Source organism: Haemaphysalis longicornis, unplaced genomic scaffold (assembly GCF_048455015.1).
Source record: "Haemaphysalis longicornis isolate Haplotype H1 unplaced genomic scaffold, Haemaphysalis longicornis Haplotype H1 scaffold_1, whole genome shotgun sequence".
Taxonomy (NCBI): domain Eukaryota; kingdom Metazoa; phylum Arthropoda; class Arachnida; order Ixodida; family Ixodidae; genus Haemaphysalis; species Haemaphysalis longicornis.
Window position 1 is genome coordinate 434,671,594 of NW_027526203.1, and position 16,022 is coordinate 434,687,615.

Below are 16,022 nucleotides of genomic sequence, written 5' to 3' on the forward strand. Positions count from 1 at the left end.
GTTTAACTGGCACTGATTGACGTGGTGTGTGTGTCTTTTTAGCACTCTGCAAGATGCCTTTGAAGGCTTGTTTCCAAGGAACCTGCCCAAGAATACTCGTTTCGCCATTAACTTCTTCACCTCTATCGGCCTTGGGGGGCTCACGTGAGTACCATTTGTAACTAACTACAGTGCTTTTTCAGAATACTTGGAGAAAATATTTTTTTTTTTCTATTAAAATTGTTGTCCTCGGTGTTTACTGTGTAGCTATTTGGGAAAAGCTCAATTGTGGCAGTTGACCATCAAAATATCTTTGAAGCCTATGACTGAATTTTACAGGGGACTGGGAATTTTAAATAATGCACAAATGCTACATTTTTTGTTAACCATTGGTACTTAAAGGAGCCATGAAGAGAAAACACATGTTTGGTTCATTCAAAAGATTGTCTCGTTAGAATCATACTGACACCACTTTTAACGTAAACTTCGCTCAAATAAGCTACATAATTAGGAAAAACGGGAATGGTCATGCGACCCACCAGCTCATTTCCCGCAACAGAACCTGTGATGTCACATGGGCTAAGCTCTGCGATTGGCGGAGGCTGGCAGAAGCAGACGCAAATTAGGTAGAGCTTACAAACTAGACGAACGAGCGATTTGCGCTTAAATTTAGGGCACATTCTTTACAAAGCAATAAGAATGATGGGACAAACAGTGGAAGTTACGAAAGCACATGTAAACATAGAAGTACTGATGCGTTCTGCTGTTCGTACTGCGCACAGCATGCTTTGGTTTAGCTGCACAGCACTACGGGGCTTGGGGTTGTCTCAGACGACACTGGCCGATTGACGCAAGCAACGGTGTCTTACGTGACCCCATTTGTCGAGCGAGCACTGTTTCAGGGAACGAATATTTTCTCCCAGAACAAAAACAAGCCAGGTTTAAATGCGGGCAAAAACAAACCAAACGCTTGCCACGGTATGGTGGCGCCATCTAGGTTACGGAACGTAAAGAAACGCGGGAACAAACCAACACCGCTGTACAGGGTGGAGACAACCTTTGAACGGTCCCGTGCCGCCGCAATTGGGCCAACGGGCTCAACGCGTTGTTCTTTTCGTTTCCCACGAGACCTAGCAACGCGAAACAGACAATATGATTCAAACTTCTTCAGTAAACCGCGTTGCGGCGATAATTTTAGCGCGGTTTTGACACAATGACTTGCTTCGGCGGCGAGCGAGTAACCGAACATGGCGGCGCCAGCGTTACGTGTCTCTACCCTGTACGGCGGATGCGTGAATGAAGGTACTCTAGGCTGCAGAGCGGTCGGTTCCCGTGATGTCACTTGGGACCACGAAAACGCACGATTGAGCGGGAAAATCAAAATTTTAACCTAAATTGTTTAATTTCTCAGTGAATAAAGCACCGTTTGTATCCGGACAAGCGCTGGGGGCACTATAAAACACGAAATCTTTCGAATAAGACCAACTTGCATTTTCTCTTTATGGCTCCTTTAAGTGGACCCGGCTCAGTGGCTAAGGCGTTGTGCTGTTGAGACCGAAAATGCGGGTTCCATGCTGCAGTGGCCGCTTTTCAGATGTAGGCGAAAAGTGAAGGCGTTTGTGAGTTGAGATTTCAGCATACGTGAAGGTTTTCAGGTGGTCTAAATTAGTCTAAATTTACTAACTACAGTGTGCCTCACAGCCCAGTGTAGCTTCGGCACAAAAAAATCCTCCAAATGTAAAATTCTTTAAGTGGGCTCAGGGGAGCTGGTAACGTCCAGTGGCATTTTGTAAGCAAGGAAAACCACATTCAGCCACCGATGAGCTTGGGTTATGGAAGAGTCGAATTGTTACTGCAACTGACGGCAAAAGCACTTCCTCTGTGCCCTTTCACTTCTGCATATAGACTGTTGAAAAATGGTGTTGCTCTGTTGCAGGGCTGACCTGCGCGAACATCTGAAGTCCGCGCCCAAGGTGGTGCCTGTCCCCGAAACCATCATCGCAGCAGTGCCTGCACCCAAGAAGGGTGCATCAAGCAGTAGCGATTCGAGCAGCGACTCCAGCACGGACTCCAGCAGCAGCAGCTCGAGCAGCAGCAGCAGCTCTGGAGGAGCCTGTACGTTTGGTTCTTGATGTTGGTACGGTAGCATGTGCTTGGACATGGCATGGCAGAGCACGTCCTGTCCTGGTAGCCGGGTACCTGTCCAGCAAACTGTAGGCAGCACCCTCATTCAATCGAGCCGACGGGGGACCTGTTTCTTGAGGTGGGAAGTCTCTGCGCACCTTTTCTGATCTGGTGGCACTTACTAGGGACCAGTGCTGCATGGGCGTGCCGTTTTTCGTGTGCACCGCACACAACACTTAGAAAGCTGGGTGTCTGAACTCTCCCGGATTTAAACTGCTTTGTGGCATTGCAATATTAACAGGAATGTTTTCTGGGGGTCACTTTTCTGCTGCCTGGGGTTTTATTGGGAAGTTTCCGCACTTTGTCTGCCCACATAGATGAAAAGCCCTGTAGTTCTGTTCGGGAATGTGAAAACACTTGTGTTTTCAAAAGAGGTTGCTGAAAATTAAGAAACTGAGACTGGTGAAATGGCTTTACTTGATGCAGCAAGTTGTGTGGCCGTTTTGAATATTTTGAGGTTAAATATATTTTTTTTTCTGAATTGTGGCTAAATGCTCTGGATTGTTACGTATACGCACTCCTTTTACTGGGGTGATTGCGTAGAATTGTGCTCATATAAGAACTAAACGGCAGATCCTGTTAGATTTGTCGTTACATGTTCTAGATGTCTGGCAGCTATACAAGTTCTCAATTAAAAAAACTCGCACAGTAGATATTGGCTATATTTGTCGAATGTATCCTTTATTTAACCCTGAAATCGTGCATCTCACTCCTGCACCTGCAGATGCAGTGTGTTCTTCGGCAACAACATGGTCAAAATTGTTGATGTGTGACAAGTGGTGCATGGCTGTGTAGCACAGTTTTGTTTCTATCCAAGCACTTTGTTGGTGCAGAGGAACTGAGCCAGAAGGACTTGCAGAGTAGAGCAAGCAGGAGCATCTGAGCGAAGTGAATTGACCAACAGAGATTTGGCTTAAAAATGGACTTCGTATCGGGGAAGGGGGTGGGGGTTATCTTTCCACCATACAACACTATTGACTAGCTGAGAGCTATGAACTTTTTCCCCATATGGACAGAAATGGCTGTGACAATTGGTGGGAAGCACATTGTTTGTCGTGTGCGTAATAAGAACGAACGCCTTGTTCGCACTCATGTGCCCTGGGTCCCAATCTCACTCTCTACCTTTCTGTTTTAGCTTGCAGCTCATTCTCTTGCCCGTCACGCATCTTTCACCGTGGCGGAGCTTCGCACTGAAACTTTCCTGGTAACGGGGAGGAGGGGTTTTACCTTTTCAGCACCCACATAAAGCATCCTGTTTTGAAATAACGTGTAACTGCGCATTAATTTGCCCCCCAGTTGCCTTCTTCTTTCCCTTCTCCTTTTTCTTCTTTTCGATGTCTTTTGCACGTGTAAATTAATGAAATGGGTTGCAATATTTTCATGATCTCCATATTAAGGCATTTCATTGCAAAGACGTCCAATGTATCGCAACATTTTCTGTTTGACAAAGATCCCATCTTTTTTTGTGTGTGTGTGTGTGTGTGCCAAGTTTATGATTACGTAACTGTAGCATTGAATGAGTATGTTGGTAGACTTAGAAGACAAAAATTCACACCTTCAACTTGTACTTTTTGTCAAAAAAGTGTGGGTGACATCACTCTATAGCTCGGCACTACCTACCCTTTTGGCTGGCACGTGTACGCATTTCCTACAAAAAAAAAAAAAAAACTGCCTGTGAGGTGCTTCTTGAGACTGCTTGCTGTAGGCAGATTGATGCCATGGAAGTGGCAATACGAACCATTTGCACACTGTTGCAGTAGTTGCGAGTGCATGTAATTAAGCCCGGCTTTATCACCAATGGAAAGGCGCGTACAGTTGTTGTCCTGTCATAGAGTTGCTTGAAAATTGTGCTGACCCACCGCGGTGGCTCAGTGGCTAAGGCGTTGCGCTGCTGAGCACGAGGTCGCGGGTTCGATTCCCGGCCGCGGCGGTCGCTTTTCTGATGGAGGCGAAAAGCAAAAACACCCGTGTGTACGAGATTTCGGCGCACGATAAAGATCCCCAGGTGGTCAAAATTAATCCGGAGCCCTCCACTACGGCGCGCCTCATCGCCTGCGTTGCGTCGGCGCGTTAAACCCTACAATCAATCAATTGAAATTGTGCTGCTTTTGTTGTTGGATTTTTTTCAAATGTTTTTCTGCTTTCAAGTGTGGCCATTTTAATTGTGTGTTTTTTTTTTTCTTTTTTCAGCTCGAAAGAAAAAGAAAGGGAAGAAGAGGCGTTCTTCTAAGGCCACGAAAAAAGAGAAGACCCACTCATCTGATGGAAAGGTAATAACAGCCTGTATTAATCAAACACTCCTACCCAATAATGGCAGAAGTTTTTGTTGTTTGCACAGTCTCTTAATCACTGCAAAAAATATTACAGGTGTTTTTAATGCCACGTTTGTAGGAAAAACAATTGAGCTGCTTATTTCTTTCCCTGTCTGTGACAAATTCTGAACTATCAATCAAGCATTGTAGGTCTAGCTGAAAAGCATAATTGCATACAGAGCTTCAACTATCATAGTCCCATTCACGTTGCCACTGCCATCACCAAGGTATGTGGGTTGAAGCGACGGTAGGCTGACCTCTGAAAATGCCCGTGTACGACGAGGTTTCGGTATACATTAGTGATCCTGAAATGTTCCAAATGAATCCGTAGCTCTCCATTCTGGCACACCTAATAGCCCAGGGGCAGCTTTAACGCGGGAAACTCTAATTTTTCGTGTTAAAGCAACTCCTGGTTTGCAGCAAGTTTACAGATTTACAAGGTGTAATTTTTTGCTAGGCCCAGATCATTTGAAGTAAATGGAGGTTGCATTGTAGTCAATGTCAGGGTTTGTACAGGTCCTTGAAAACCCTCGAAATTGAAAATTTAGGTTTCAGGGGCCTTGAAAGCCTGAAATTTTTTTGCTCCTTGAAAACCCTTGCTTTCTTTGGGCAACAAAAAGGAGACTATTATGTGACCACGTTTTCTTGGCTTATCCCCCCCCCCCTTCAGATCAGATCAGATTAAACTTTATTGTTGCCACAGGTGGGACCGTTTTCAGGTCGACTTTAGTGTCCTTCCGGCAACGGCAGGATTCATGTAGATCTCTGCGGCTTCGGCCACCTGGGCTAGTGAGACCTGGGTCATAGGGTCTGTGCTGAGCAGCGTGGCCTCCCACTGCTCCTCGTCCGTAATTTGTAATAAAATGGTGTGCTTTTTAAGAGTTTGAAGGGGTTTTTCTTCACAGGACCAAATCACATGTGGTAGGTCTGCGTATTTATGGCAAAGAGGGCATCGGTTAGAGTGCAACTCGCGGTAGTAGAGTGATAGGAGGGCAGGGGTGGGAAATGTGGATGTTTGAAGTTGGCGCCATACAACAGCGTGGTGGCGAGAGAGGGAGGGGTCGGGTGGTGGGAAGCGAGCTCTGGACAGTCGGTAGTGATCGAGTACCGATCAGTAGGTCAAGAGGCGGTCCCTATAGGAGAACGGTTGAGGAGATTCTGCAGCGTCACTGGGCTCTCGGAATACCAGTTCTCGAGCAACCTCGTGTGTCAATTCATTTCCTGGTAGTTCGGAGTGACCCGGTGCCCAAACGATATACCGTATAATGCGGAATATAGGTTGAGGCGGATTATAGGTCGACCCCCTTACCTTGTAGCCAAAAAATGCAAAAAAAAAATAATTAGGTACCAACCATTGTTTTATTGAGACTATAACTTGTTTCGTCTCAGATTACTCATTTAAAACTGTCTGAAGTATCGTCGGACGACTGCTTCTGGCTCGCTGTCGCCCACACAGCAGGTCGTCCTCGGTGCAGTCCAGGGAATTGCTTATGCAGCACTTCTTAAACACTCGCAAGACGATGTCATCGGGAAGCGAGCGCTAAGCATGGGACACTCGTGTGCAGACCGGAGTGACAGCTAGTCTGTGCAGGCGGTCAGCAAACATCTTGGGGTATCCATTCGTAGAGACATCGCACGCGCTAGCGGACAAAAGTTGCCCCTTTGTACAGTAGCACAGGTGCACAGAGCAGCGCCCATGAAAGGAGGCCTTCCGAGCGTTGCATACCGAGAGCTGCCCCTTCAGCTAACGCCGCTAGCAACACTTCTTTTGGTGATACCGAACTGGCGCAAGGCGAACACGTCATTGGCCTTGGAAAAACCCCAACTTTTCTTTCAAATGCTGCTGTAAACTGGCACCAAGTGCCTAAACTCATTTTGAGCAAGAAGAAAATTGCACGCACACATTCGCCGACAGCGAGAGAAGCAACAAAACAAAGATGGCGTCGCGTCCGATTGATGGTGGTGGCGATGGTGCCTTTGGGGTTTGGATGGGCTCGATGGGCTGCCCGGTCGCCAGGTGACAACTGCCAGTGACTGCAATATAGGTCAAGGGGTGACCTTTCGGCAAATTTTTCTGTAAAAAATCTCGACCTATATTCCGCATTATACGGTATATTTTTCGTTTCGGGAATTGGCGTGCCTGCAGGAGTAGGCGTAAAGTTCGGGGGTCAACTCGCCCGTTGGAGTAACTGGTAATGGCCGATTTGGAGTCGCTTATTATGCTAGTAATCTTAGGGCTGGAAATAATGGCAAGAGCGATAGCCATTTCTTCGCCTACAGTTAGAAATTGAGTAGGGAAGGAGAGGGCGGCTAGTGTTTGGTTAGGTGAATCAACTACGACCGCTGCCATGGCTTCGCGTCCTGGGTATTCTGCAGCGTCCACGTAGGCTACTTGTGGGTTGGAGGAGTGTTGCTTGTGTAAAGCCTGTGCTCTCGCTCGGCGCCTTTCCTCGTTATGAATCGGGTGCATGTGTTTAGGGAGGGGGTGGATTACCAGTTGGTCTCGAATGACTGTGGGAATGTCGACGTGCGTGTCAGAGATAGTGGGGTGGCTGAGACCAAGACTCTGAAGAATGTGGCGTCCAGTGTCACTCCTCGTGAGTCGCTCAAATTGCGAGACCTGTTGGGCTTCGATAATTTCGTCTAATGTATTGTGTAGACCGAGCGAGAGTAGTTTGTCTGTTGAGAGTGTAACGGGGAGACCTAGGGCCTGCTTGTAAGATTTACGTATCATAGCTTCAATTTTGTGCGTTTCGCTGACTTTGAGGTTTAGGAAGGGGGTGACGTATGCTATACGACTGATGACAAAGGCTTGTACGAGACGTATTAGATTGTTTTCTTTTACTCCTCGATGTTTGGTAGCTATGCGAGAGATGAGTCGTGTAGTCTGGTAAACCCCTTTTTCTAGGGCACGGAGAGTATCTACATTATATCCGTTTGCCTGTATACGGAGACCTAGAATCTTGATGCAGTCAACTATTGGGATGGGTTGGCCGTTTGAGGTAGTGATTTGGATGAGGGAGAGTGAGGAAGGTGGTTGTTTTCCTGGTCTTTTAGGTCTGTATAGAAGAAGCTCTGATTTTGTTGGGGAGCAGGACAGACCACGAGAGGCAGCATACGCTTCGACGACATCAGTTGCGGTTTGGAGGGTATCTTGAATGTGACCATCAGATCCTCTAGTAACCCACAACGTGATGTCGTCGGCGTATATGCTGTGGTGTAGGTCAGGGATGGCGTTGAGGAGCGGGGGTAGACCTCGTAGGGCCATATTAAAAAGAAAGGGGGAAAGAACCGATCCTTGGGGGGTACCTTTGCTACCGAGGGGGATCGGGGGTGTAGTCAATTGTCCAAGGGTGAGTGTGGCTGTTCGACCCGTGAGGAAATTACAAATGTAGTTGTATGCTCGCGCACCGACTCCAGCCGCGGCTACTCCTTCCAGGATTGCCGAGTGGCTAACTGAGTCGAACGCTCGCGTTAAATCGAGGCCCAAGATCGCCTTGGTATTATGTGTGGAACTGAATCGAGCATCTACTATGTGGTGTTTTAGTTGTAGCATGACGTCCTGAGCAGAGAGCTGGGGTCGGAACCCCAGCATGGAGTGAGGGAGCAGGTGGTGCTTTTCGATGTGACTGTTGAGCCGGGTGAGAACGACGTGCTCTAAGAGCTTGCCTAGGCACGATGTTAATGATATAGGTCAGAGGTGATCGATGTGTGGCTGCTTCCCGGGTTTAGGAATAAGAACGGTTTTGGCTGTCTTCCATTGAGGTGGGAGTTCACCTTTCTCCCAGCATTCATTGAAAAGCGTAGTCAGGTCTGCGATGGTAGAGTCGTCGAGGTTTCGAAGTAGCTTGTTAGTTATTTTGTCGGGGCCCGGAGACGATTTGGTTTTAAGGTGTTGGATGGCGGCGCGCACCTCCACCTCCGTTATGGGTGCGTCCAGCTCTGGGTTGGGATCCCCACAGTAACTTGAATGAGTTAGGGTGGGGCAAGCAGGAGCGTATTTATTCTGAATATAATCCAGGAGTTCGGTGTCAGTACCAGTGAATTGATGTATGATGTGGGATACGAGTTGGCGTTGTGTGGTGCGTGTGGAAGAGGGGCAGGGTTCGCACAGGTCCTTGAAAACCTTGAAAACCCTTGAATTTAGAAGTGTCAATTTCAAGGCCTGGAAAGTCCTGGAATTTTTGCATGGTCCTTGAAAACCCTTGATTTTTCCGGAGAGAATCAATGGCCCTGTCTTTTCACAAGACTTTAAAGTGCTTGTCATGGATTTTAGGTGTTAACAAATGTAAAGAAACTGATAATAAAGAAATGATAATAAAGAAATGATAATAAAGCTCAGCTTTATATTTTGAGAGATAACTGACCGTGAACGACAGCAAGCATCAGCCACGGTGTTCCGTTTTCAACTTCATGCATGTTTCTTCCGCATCGCGTGCTTGTCCCAAATATTGTGCTCGCTGTAAATGCAAAGTCAGCCATTGACAAGATGTTTTTACGTTATGTGGGGGCAAATTGGTGCCTCTGATAATGACAAACCGCCAGATTTATTCCAGGAAACCACCCGAAATCGCACATTTTGAATTGGAGGTTGGGCTTCACCTCATGACACGAGCACCTTGCATGCTAACATTTTTTTTTTTATATCTGACAAACTGTTCCGCGCAAGTCGACATTTTTTCTAGGGCGTGTTTTTGAAATGTTTTCCTACAAAATGTGTCATTCTAATTTTTTTCTACTACCGGTGGTATGATATACACAACTCCTTTTTTATCATTTTTTTTCGACAACTTGACAAAAATTTTGCTTTTGATATTTTTTTTACAACTATGATATATAAAAACCTTTAAAAAACTGGTATTATTGGAAATGTCGTTAAATAGTCTACATTTTGTGCTCCTGCAATTAGTGCCTAACCAATTTTTTAGCAGGAAAAAAAAATGTTTTCTTGGGCCCCTAAAATTAGTCAATTTTCCGGCGGTAGCGAAAGAGTTAAACAGGGATTATAAACTTGCAAAACGGGACATTTGCGCTTAAATTTAGTGCACATTCTTTTTATAGCAGTAAGAATTGTGCGATAAACAGGAGGTTACGAACACGTAAACATAGAAGCACCAGCGCAAACGGGCGCATACTACGTCGACTGAAGCTGCACTGCCATTGGGCGTGTTGCACTTGTCTGACACGACACTGACCAACTGGCATAAGCTACCTTACCACTTAGGTGACCTTCTTGGCGACCATACCCACTATCAACTGCAGCAAGAGTAAGCCAGGTACAAATCCGTTCAAAAACAGTGTAAGTGCGGACAGTGGTCCTCAGTAGTATCGTGTACCGCCATCTATGAAGGCAAACGGTAAGCAAGCCAACACAAGACTTTCGCCATTTGCAGTAGCCGTAATCAACATACTAACTTTCATGTTAGGTACGTTCCCCGAAGACATCATCGCTGACGTCATTAAACACTCAATTTAGTGGGAGAAATAAAATTTTGGCTTGAAATGTGTAATTTCGCAGTGAATAAAGCGTCGTTTTCTGCCAGACAAGTGCTGGGGGAACTATAAAACGCCAAACCTTGCGGATAAAGCAAACTTGTATTTTGTCCATATGGCTCCTTTAACAGGGCGTAATCAGGCCAGTAATGCTTCCAGTGTCTAAGTGTGTACTTTTCGTATCTGTCACTATATCTGTAGTGAAGCTAGTGCTTGTCCTGTGCACTGAAAAAATTTCGGTATGTATTGTGCTTTGTGGTTACAGTTAACCTCGATATAACGAAGTCTTACTTGCGGGCAAAAATTTCGTTAAATCGGGAATTTCGTAAAATCGAGGTTCCGATTTTACAGTTAATTTAACCCGTTATTGAGGTTTCAAAACCTTGCCCACCACTCGGAAACAACTGCTATGTAGTTACCTCTCCACTTAACTCTTTCGTTACCGCGGGAAATTGACCAATTTTGAAGGGTCTAACAAAAAATTTTTTTGTGCTATACATATTGGTTAGGCACACATTGCAGTGACATACAATGCAGATTATTCCACGCGCTTTCCAACGACACCAGTTTTATTAATGTTTTCCTAAATAATGATTCTGAAAAAAATTATCGAATTCGAAATTTTTGTCCGCGCGTCGAAGAAAAAAGAAAAAAGTAAGTTATGTATAATAAACCACGTGCAGTAGAAAAAATTTAGAATATACATTTTGTAGGTAGACATTTCAAAAACCCGTCCTAGAAAAAAAATTGAGTTGCGCAAGTACAATTTGTCAGATATAAAAGAAAATGTTAGCCCACGTGGTGCCCATGCCATGTGGTGAAGCCCAACCTCTATTTCAAGTATTGCTATTTTGGATAGTTCTCTAGAAGAAATCTGGTGGTTTGACATTCATAAAGGCCCAAATTAGCCTCCACGTGATGTAAAAACACCTTGTCAATGATTATGACCGGCACAATATTGAAGGCAAGCAAGCGATGCGAAAAAATCCGCTTGGAGTTGAGAACCAAACTCTTTGGTGGATGCTTGTTGACGTTCTGATGATCGCTCATCAGTCAGAACTTTCACTTGCGTTTTATTATCATGTTCTGACTCACTATGGTAGCCCTGCTTGCAGGAATAAGGTACGATGCGCTAGAATCATGCCCAGCAAGCTTTCACCAAGCCGCCGTCGGGCTGTGAAGCGAGTTCAGCACTACGAGCCTACTACATTGCAGCGCCACCTAACAATTTCGAAAAGAAACAAATACAAGGCTGTTGGAGACTTTGTCAGAATAAACAGTACTACTAAGAAGCGACACTAGAAATACCCTCGTATGAAACCGAAACTGGCCGGTGAACAGCTGGCGGTGTTCAAGGCCAATAGGAAGCGTTCTTCTCGTCTGAACTGATACCCGACGACTTGGTGTTATCGTTTTACTTTCAGCGGAAGCTCTTATCGCAGAAGCATAGCATAGATAAAGTGGAAGCGCGAGCGGCATGCTTGTTTTGAGGAGCAGTAGCGGGCAACGGAGGCGCCATGGCAAATGAGCTTGTAGTTGGGTAACTGCGTAGTAGCGCCAAATATGAATTTCGCAATGCGAAAACGAAACCGAAACTACTGGAAACTGGTTGAAAATGTCAGGCACACTTGCTAGACATGCGGGGGACCATCAGAAATAAGCTTTGGTAGAATAAAGCTGCCCTTTGTCCGAACCAAAGATCATTAGTGAATAGCTGGGGCCATTTTCAAGTAATTATCACCTCTCAACGCTGTCGGATTACAAAGCTGACCCCATCATTTGGTATTTGACTTTCCAGGAGCCTTTTGACAAAAAAAATATTATGGTAATGCAGCCTAACCACGACCTGCATCCTTTTTTCTCAAGTGCAGCAGCCACGCCCCCTTCGTCAAAAACACGCGCACCTCAGCTCGCAAAAAACGCCGCCAAAAATCTCAATGTCGCCGGAGCGGGAAAATTTAAACTGATTCTAAAAGGGCAATGCCTAGACTAATCACTGGCTGCATTAGGTGTACGAGAAACGACTACAACATGTCGAAATAGGCAATATAAATCATCGATCACCGGTGATCGATTTGAATAGGCGTGGTAACGAAAGAGTTAAACAGAAATTTGCACTAAAACTGGCCGCGAAAATTGTGTGAATTAAGAGCTTCAACACTTAGGCAATGGAATTCGGATAGCCGACAGTAGTTCATGTCGTCGTAAAACCGGTGCTTTTTCCGCAATGCCTCATTAAATATGATAGCAGACTAGGTTTCCACTTTTTCTTTTTTTCATTTCGGTCACTACTATACACGCCGCTGTTAGTCAATTGAACCCGCGTCCATGCCCCGTGAACTTCACCCCGGCGAAGTGCTGGTTCGAAGTTACGCCTCTTTTCGTCCATTCAGTGGTAGGCTTAGGCGCGGCGGGCCAACAGCGAAAGGGCGCTATAAAGCTTTCTAAAGACTTTTTTCATGCACAAAGGCTCTGCAGTGTGGGCGCGTGATGCACCCACGACACTCGAGATGAAGCCATGATTGAGAGTTGAGCGGAGTACACACGGACCGCTTCACTTTGTGGAGCAGCGCTTACGTGCTATTGCTAAAGCAGAAAGCTTACATTAAATATTTTCTGGCTAAATTTAATTGAACAATTACTTTTATGCCCACTAAGCCCTAAAGAAACCGATTTCTCCGCATCGCAGCTGTCTAATGAACACGTTTTGACCACGTTCGGAGAGCAATTTATTGCCACCAGCACGCAATGTTCAAGCCGTAGTGAAGAAGTCTGTAAGCAGTGCTTGGTGTTTCTTGACCAGGGTGGGCTTTACGTGACGTTCGTATGCTGACAGTGCTAACAAGGCTTGCTCTTCAACATACGCGTGTGCCTGCGTGCCTCCGCAGAACATCGATGGCATCCATCACTTCAATGGCCTTCAGTTTCACCAACACTTCCTCAGGCTCTTGTTCGTAACACTTTTTCTTTCCCTTGGAGTGCTCATGCTGCTTATAAGACTCATCTAATGATGGACGAACAAAATATTAATGTGGTTATTATTAGCGAGCACAACCTAGAGCAGCCGCACCGTGAGCAAGGACGCGTAGAAAAAGACACTTGTAGTAGGCTTTGGCAGCCTAAGCATAGAGGGCGCTGGCGTAGGCAACGATGGAGACGTCAAAATGGTGGCCGCACTATTAAACCATCCATGACCGCTAGCGGTTTTTGAGCAGCTTCTTTCATCACTTTTAATTGTTGTCAACCGCATAATTCACCGCTTTTCTTTCATTTTAGCCTTTTAGGAGGTAATGTGAGTACCGAATGTTTTCAATGTAGGCTCTGAGAGGCAAAATAAAACGTGCCTCGACCGGAATTTCGTTCTTCCTTTCTCGCCATGACTTCGTTAAATCGAAAGCGCCGCACGAAATTACTTCGTAAAATCGAGATAAAAATACATGGATGTAGCAAAATTTTGATAGAAAACTTGAAAAAATTCGTTATACTGCGAATTTCGTTAAATCGAGGTTCATTATATCGAGGTTCAACTGTATTCCAGCAGCATAAAATCTGGCATAGCAGAGTGCTGTACTGTACTACTTTGTGATAAGTTGTAAATACAGCTTGGAATTTCTGGAAGATGTAGATACATTTCTTCTGGGGTTGAGATAGGGCGAGATTTGTGTATCTTATCTTTTGCTAATGCTTGTCGCTGTTCTAGATTTCGCACTCAAAACAAAAGTATGCTATACCTTCTGTACGTGTCAGTCTGCTGCATCACCTCTGTCTCAGCTGCAATTAAAAGCCCGCTATCCCAAGTCTATCAACAAGAAAATGTTAATAGATTAATGCTGCGTTATCCAGCAGTAGAGGATTTTTTTTTTTTAATTGGTTTTAGTGAACTTTCATACTGATTATTCCTGATAAGTGGAGTGCTAAATAATGTTGCTGCTTATTGTCCCAGAACGGGTGTGACCTGGGGAAACGGCGGGCTCCTGAAGGAGTGGACAAGGATGCCCTGGAGCTCACCGAGATCGACTCGTCTCGCACCAGGCGGCAGGCTGAGCGTGGCAGCGAGCTGGGGCACACTGAGATCGACCGCAAGCAGTCGGGGGTGGTGCGCGAGACCGGGCAAGCTGAGAAGCGAGGTGATCGCGACCACCGAGGTGACCACCGCGGTGACCACCGCGGGCAGGGTAGGGAACCTGAAGGAAGAGCCAAGAGCAAGCGGCGTGACGACAGTGCCGGACACGTGGAAGAGGCTGGCAGCAATGCCCGGCGTGGTGATCGTGACAGCCGTGCTCGTGAGCGTCACTCTGCTAGCAGCCGCAATTCTCGCCGAAATCGCTGAGCAGTGGTGCCCATTGCCACATGAGCAGCGATCAACACTTTGTTGGTGAACGCCCTTCTCATGCTGGCTGGCTTCGCAGGGCTTTCTGCTCCATTTGTAGCAACCGTCACTGGACCGGTGATAATCATTAGCAGTGACGTACCTCGTCAAGAATTCATTCGGGATGTCGTGAGCACCTAATGAACTCGTATGACGAAGGGGAATGCCACTCTACGAGGAATTGGGACCGCCCCTTGTGTCATGATCAAAACGAAGCATCTTCAGTCGTGTTCATGTGTCAGCTGACAAACTTTACAAGTGTGTCGTTCACAAAAACACATGTTCAAGAAAGAAAAACGCATCACTCATAGTCATGTGCAAGCTGGTCAACGAGCACGGATGACCACCTAAATGCTGCCAAGAGGGAGTTCGAAAAGGACATTGGTGGGATCAAGACTCCCTCGTGTGTGATGTTTTGGGGGTGTGATGTTGTTACTGAATGTGTGATGTCTTAGTGGTGTTACTGGGTGTGTGCTATTGTGAGCGTGTGGTGTTACTTGGCTGATGTTGATGGGTTGGATTTTGCGAGCACCAATAACTGCGGTAGTGTTGTTGGATGTGCGATGTTGCTAATTGGGTGGTGTTATGGGTGTGGAATGGCTTTGTGTGATGTGTAATTGGCAGGTGGTGTTAGTGGATAATTATGCTAATGAATTTGCAATGTTAAAAATGGGAATGTTAAATTCAAAATTTCATGTGTTGTATGCGTTCAGTTTTGCTAGTGCTCATGGCTGTTCTAGATCTCGGGACCTTTTGTCTTAGCTGTGACTTATTTTTAAAACTCCATTCCCGAGTCTATCAACCAGAAAACGTTGATGGACCAATGCTGCGGGAGCCACCATTTCGCCAGGGCTGCCATGTGCTGAAGGACAAACATGTCAGGGAAAAATGTTGACACCTTGCCAGCATCAGTAACTGCGATGATGTGCAGTGTTACTTAGTGTGATATTAATGGGTGGGTAATGTTAACGGTGAGTTAGTGAACAGGTATGGCATAGTCTCAAGTGTAAAGGGTTGCTCAGTGGATGGGTGTTAATGGGTTGGCAAGTGGGTGTGTGATGTTTTTGAGTATTGTTAGGTTTTTCTCGAGGGGGGGGGGGGGGGGATTAAAAAAGAAACAAAAAAAATTTTGTCATTTTTAAGTGCTTTTTTTTTTTTCTTTCGTTGAAGCATTTGTTGAAATTAAAGGTTCGATAGAAGATTGGGTTGGAAACATTACAATAAAAAGGATGAACACCGACAACATAAAACTTGTAAGAAGCATCTCTTGTTTAAGTTTTCAAAGTTTCACATGTGGTCGGTGGCTGTCCTTTTTATTGTGAAGCAACTGTTGTGTGTTCAGGAGTGTTTTAAATGTCAGTTTTCAGTTCATATGTTGTGTGCTTCACCCTTTCATACCACCAGACATCAAACTATGTACCTGTATTTTTTTTTCTTTGCCAAAGGTGCAGGCTTTCTAAAGTCTAGACGCCTGTGTAAAAATACTACTGTAAACATTTTTTGTATTGCCTTTGTAAGTTATAGAGGATCGTTACAATAAAGATTGGATTTGGATTACCAAAAGTCTATAATTCTCAAGTTTTGTGGTGAAGTCACTTCTGCATGAAGGGGTATGTAGAATAAGGTAGGTAATCAATCCGTAAAAAATAGCCTTATTTACCCCTGATAAGCGCGTCCAACAGCAA

At 45.5% G+C, this 16,022-nt stretch overlaps 1 protein-coding gene across 1 annotated transcript in view; it reads left to right on the forward strand.

Annotated features, from left to right (window-relative positions):
• Nucleotides 1–15,900, forward strand: part of LOC144155765 (uncharacterized) — a 67,086-nt gene extending 51,186 nt beyond the window's left edge. The window contains exons 18-21 of the mRNA XM_077687407.1: nucleotides 43–144; nucleotides 1,916–2,094; nucleotides 4,354–4,433; nucleotides 13,912–15,900. Coding sequence (XP_077543533.1) covers nucleotides 43–144; nucleotides 1,916–2,094; nucleotides 4,354–4,433; nucleotides 13,912–14,298 — 748 coding nt within the window. The 3' untranslated portion in view covers nucleotides 14,299–15,900. The remainder of the gene's footprint in view (nucleotides 1–42; nucleotides 145–1,915; nucleotides 2,095–4,353; nucleotides 4,434–13,911) is intronic.
• Nucleotides 15,901–16,022: the final 122 nt, after the last annotated feature.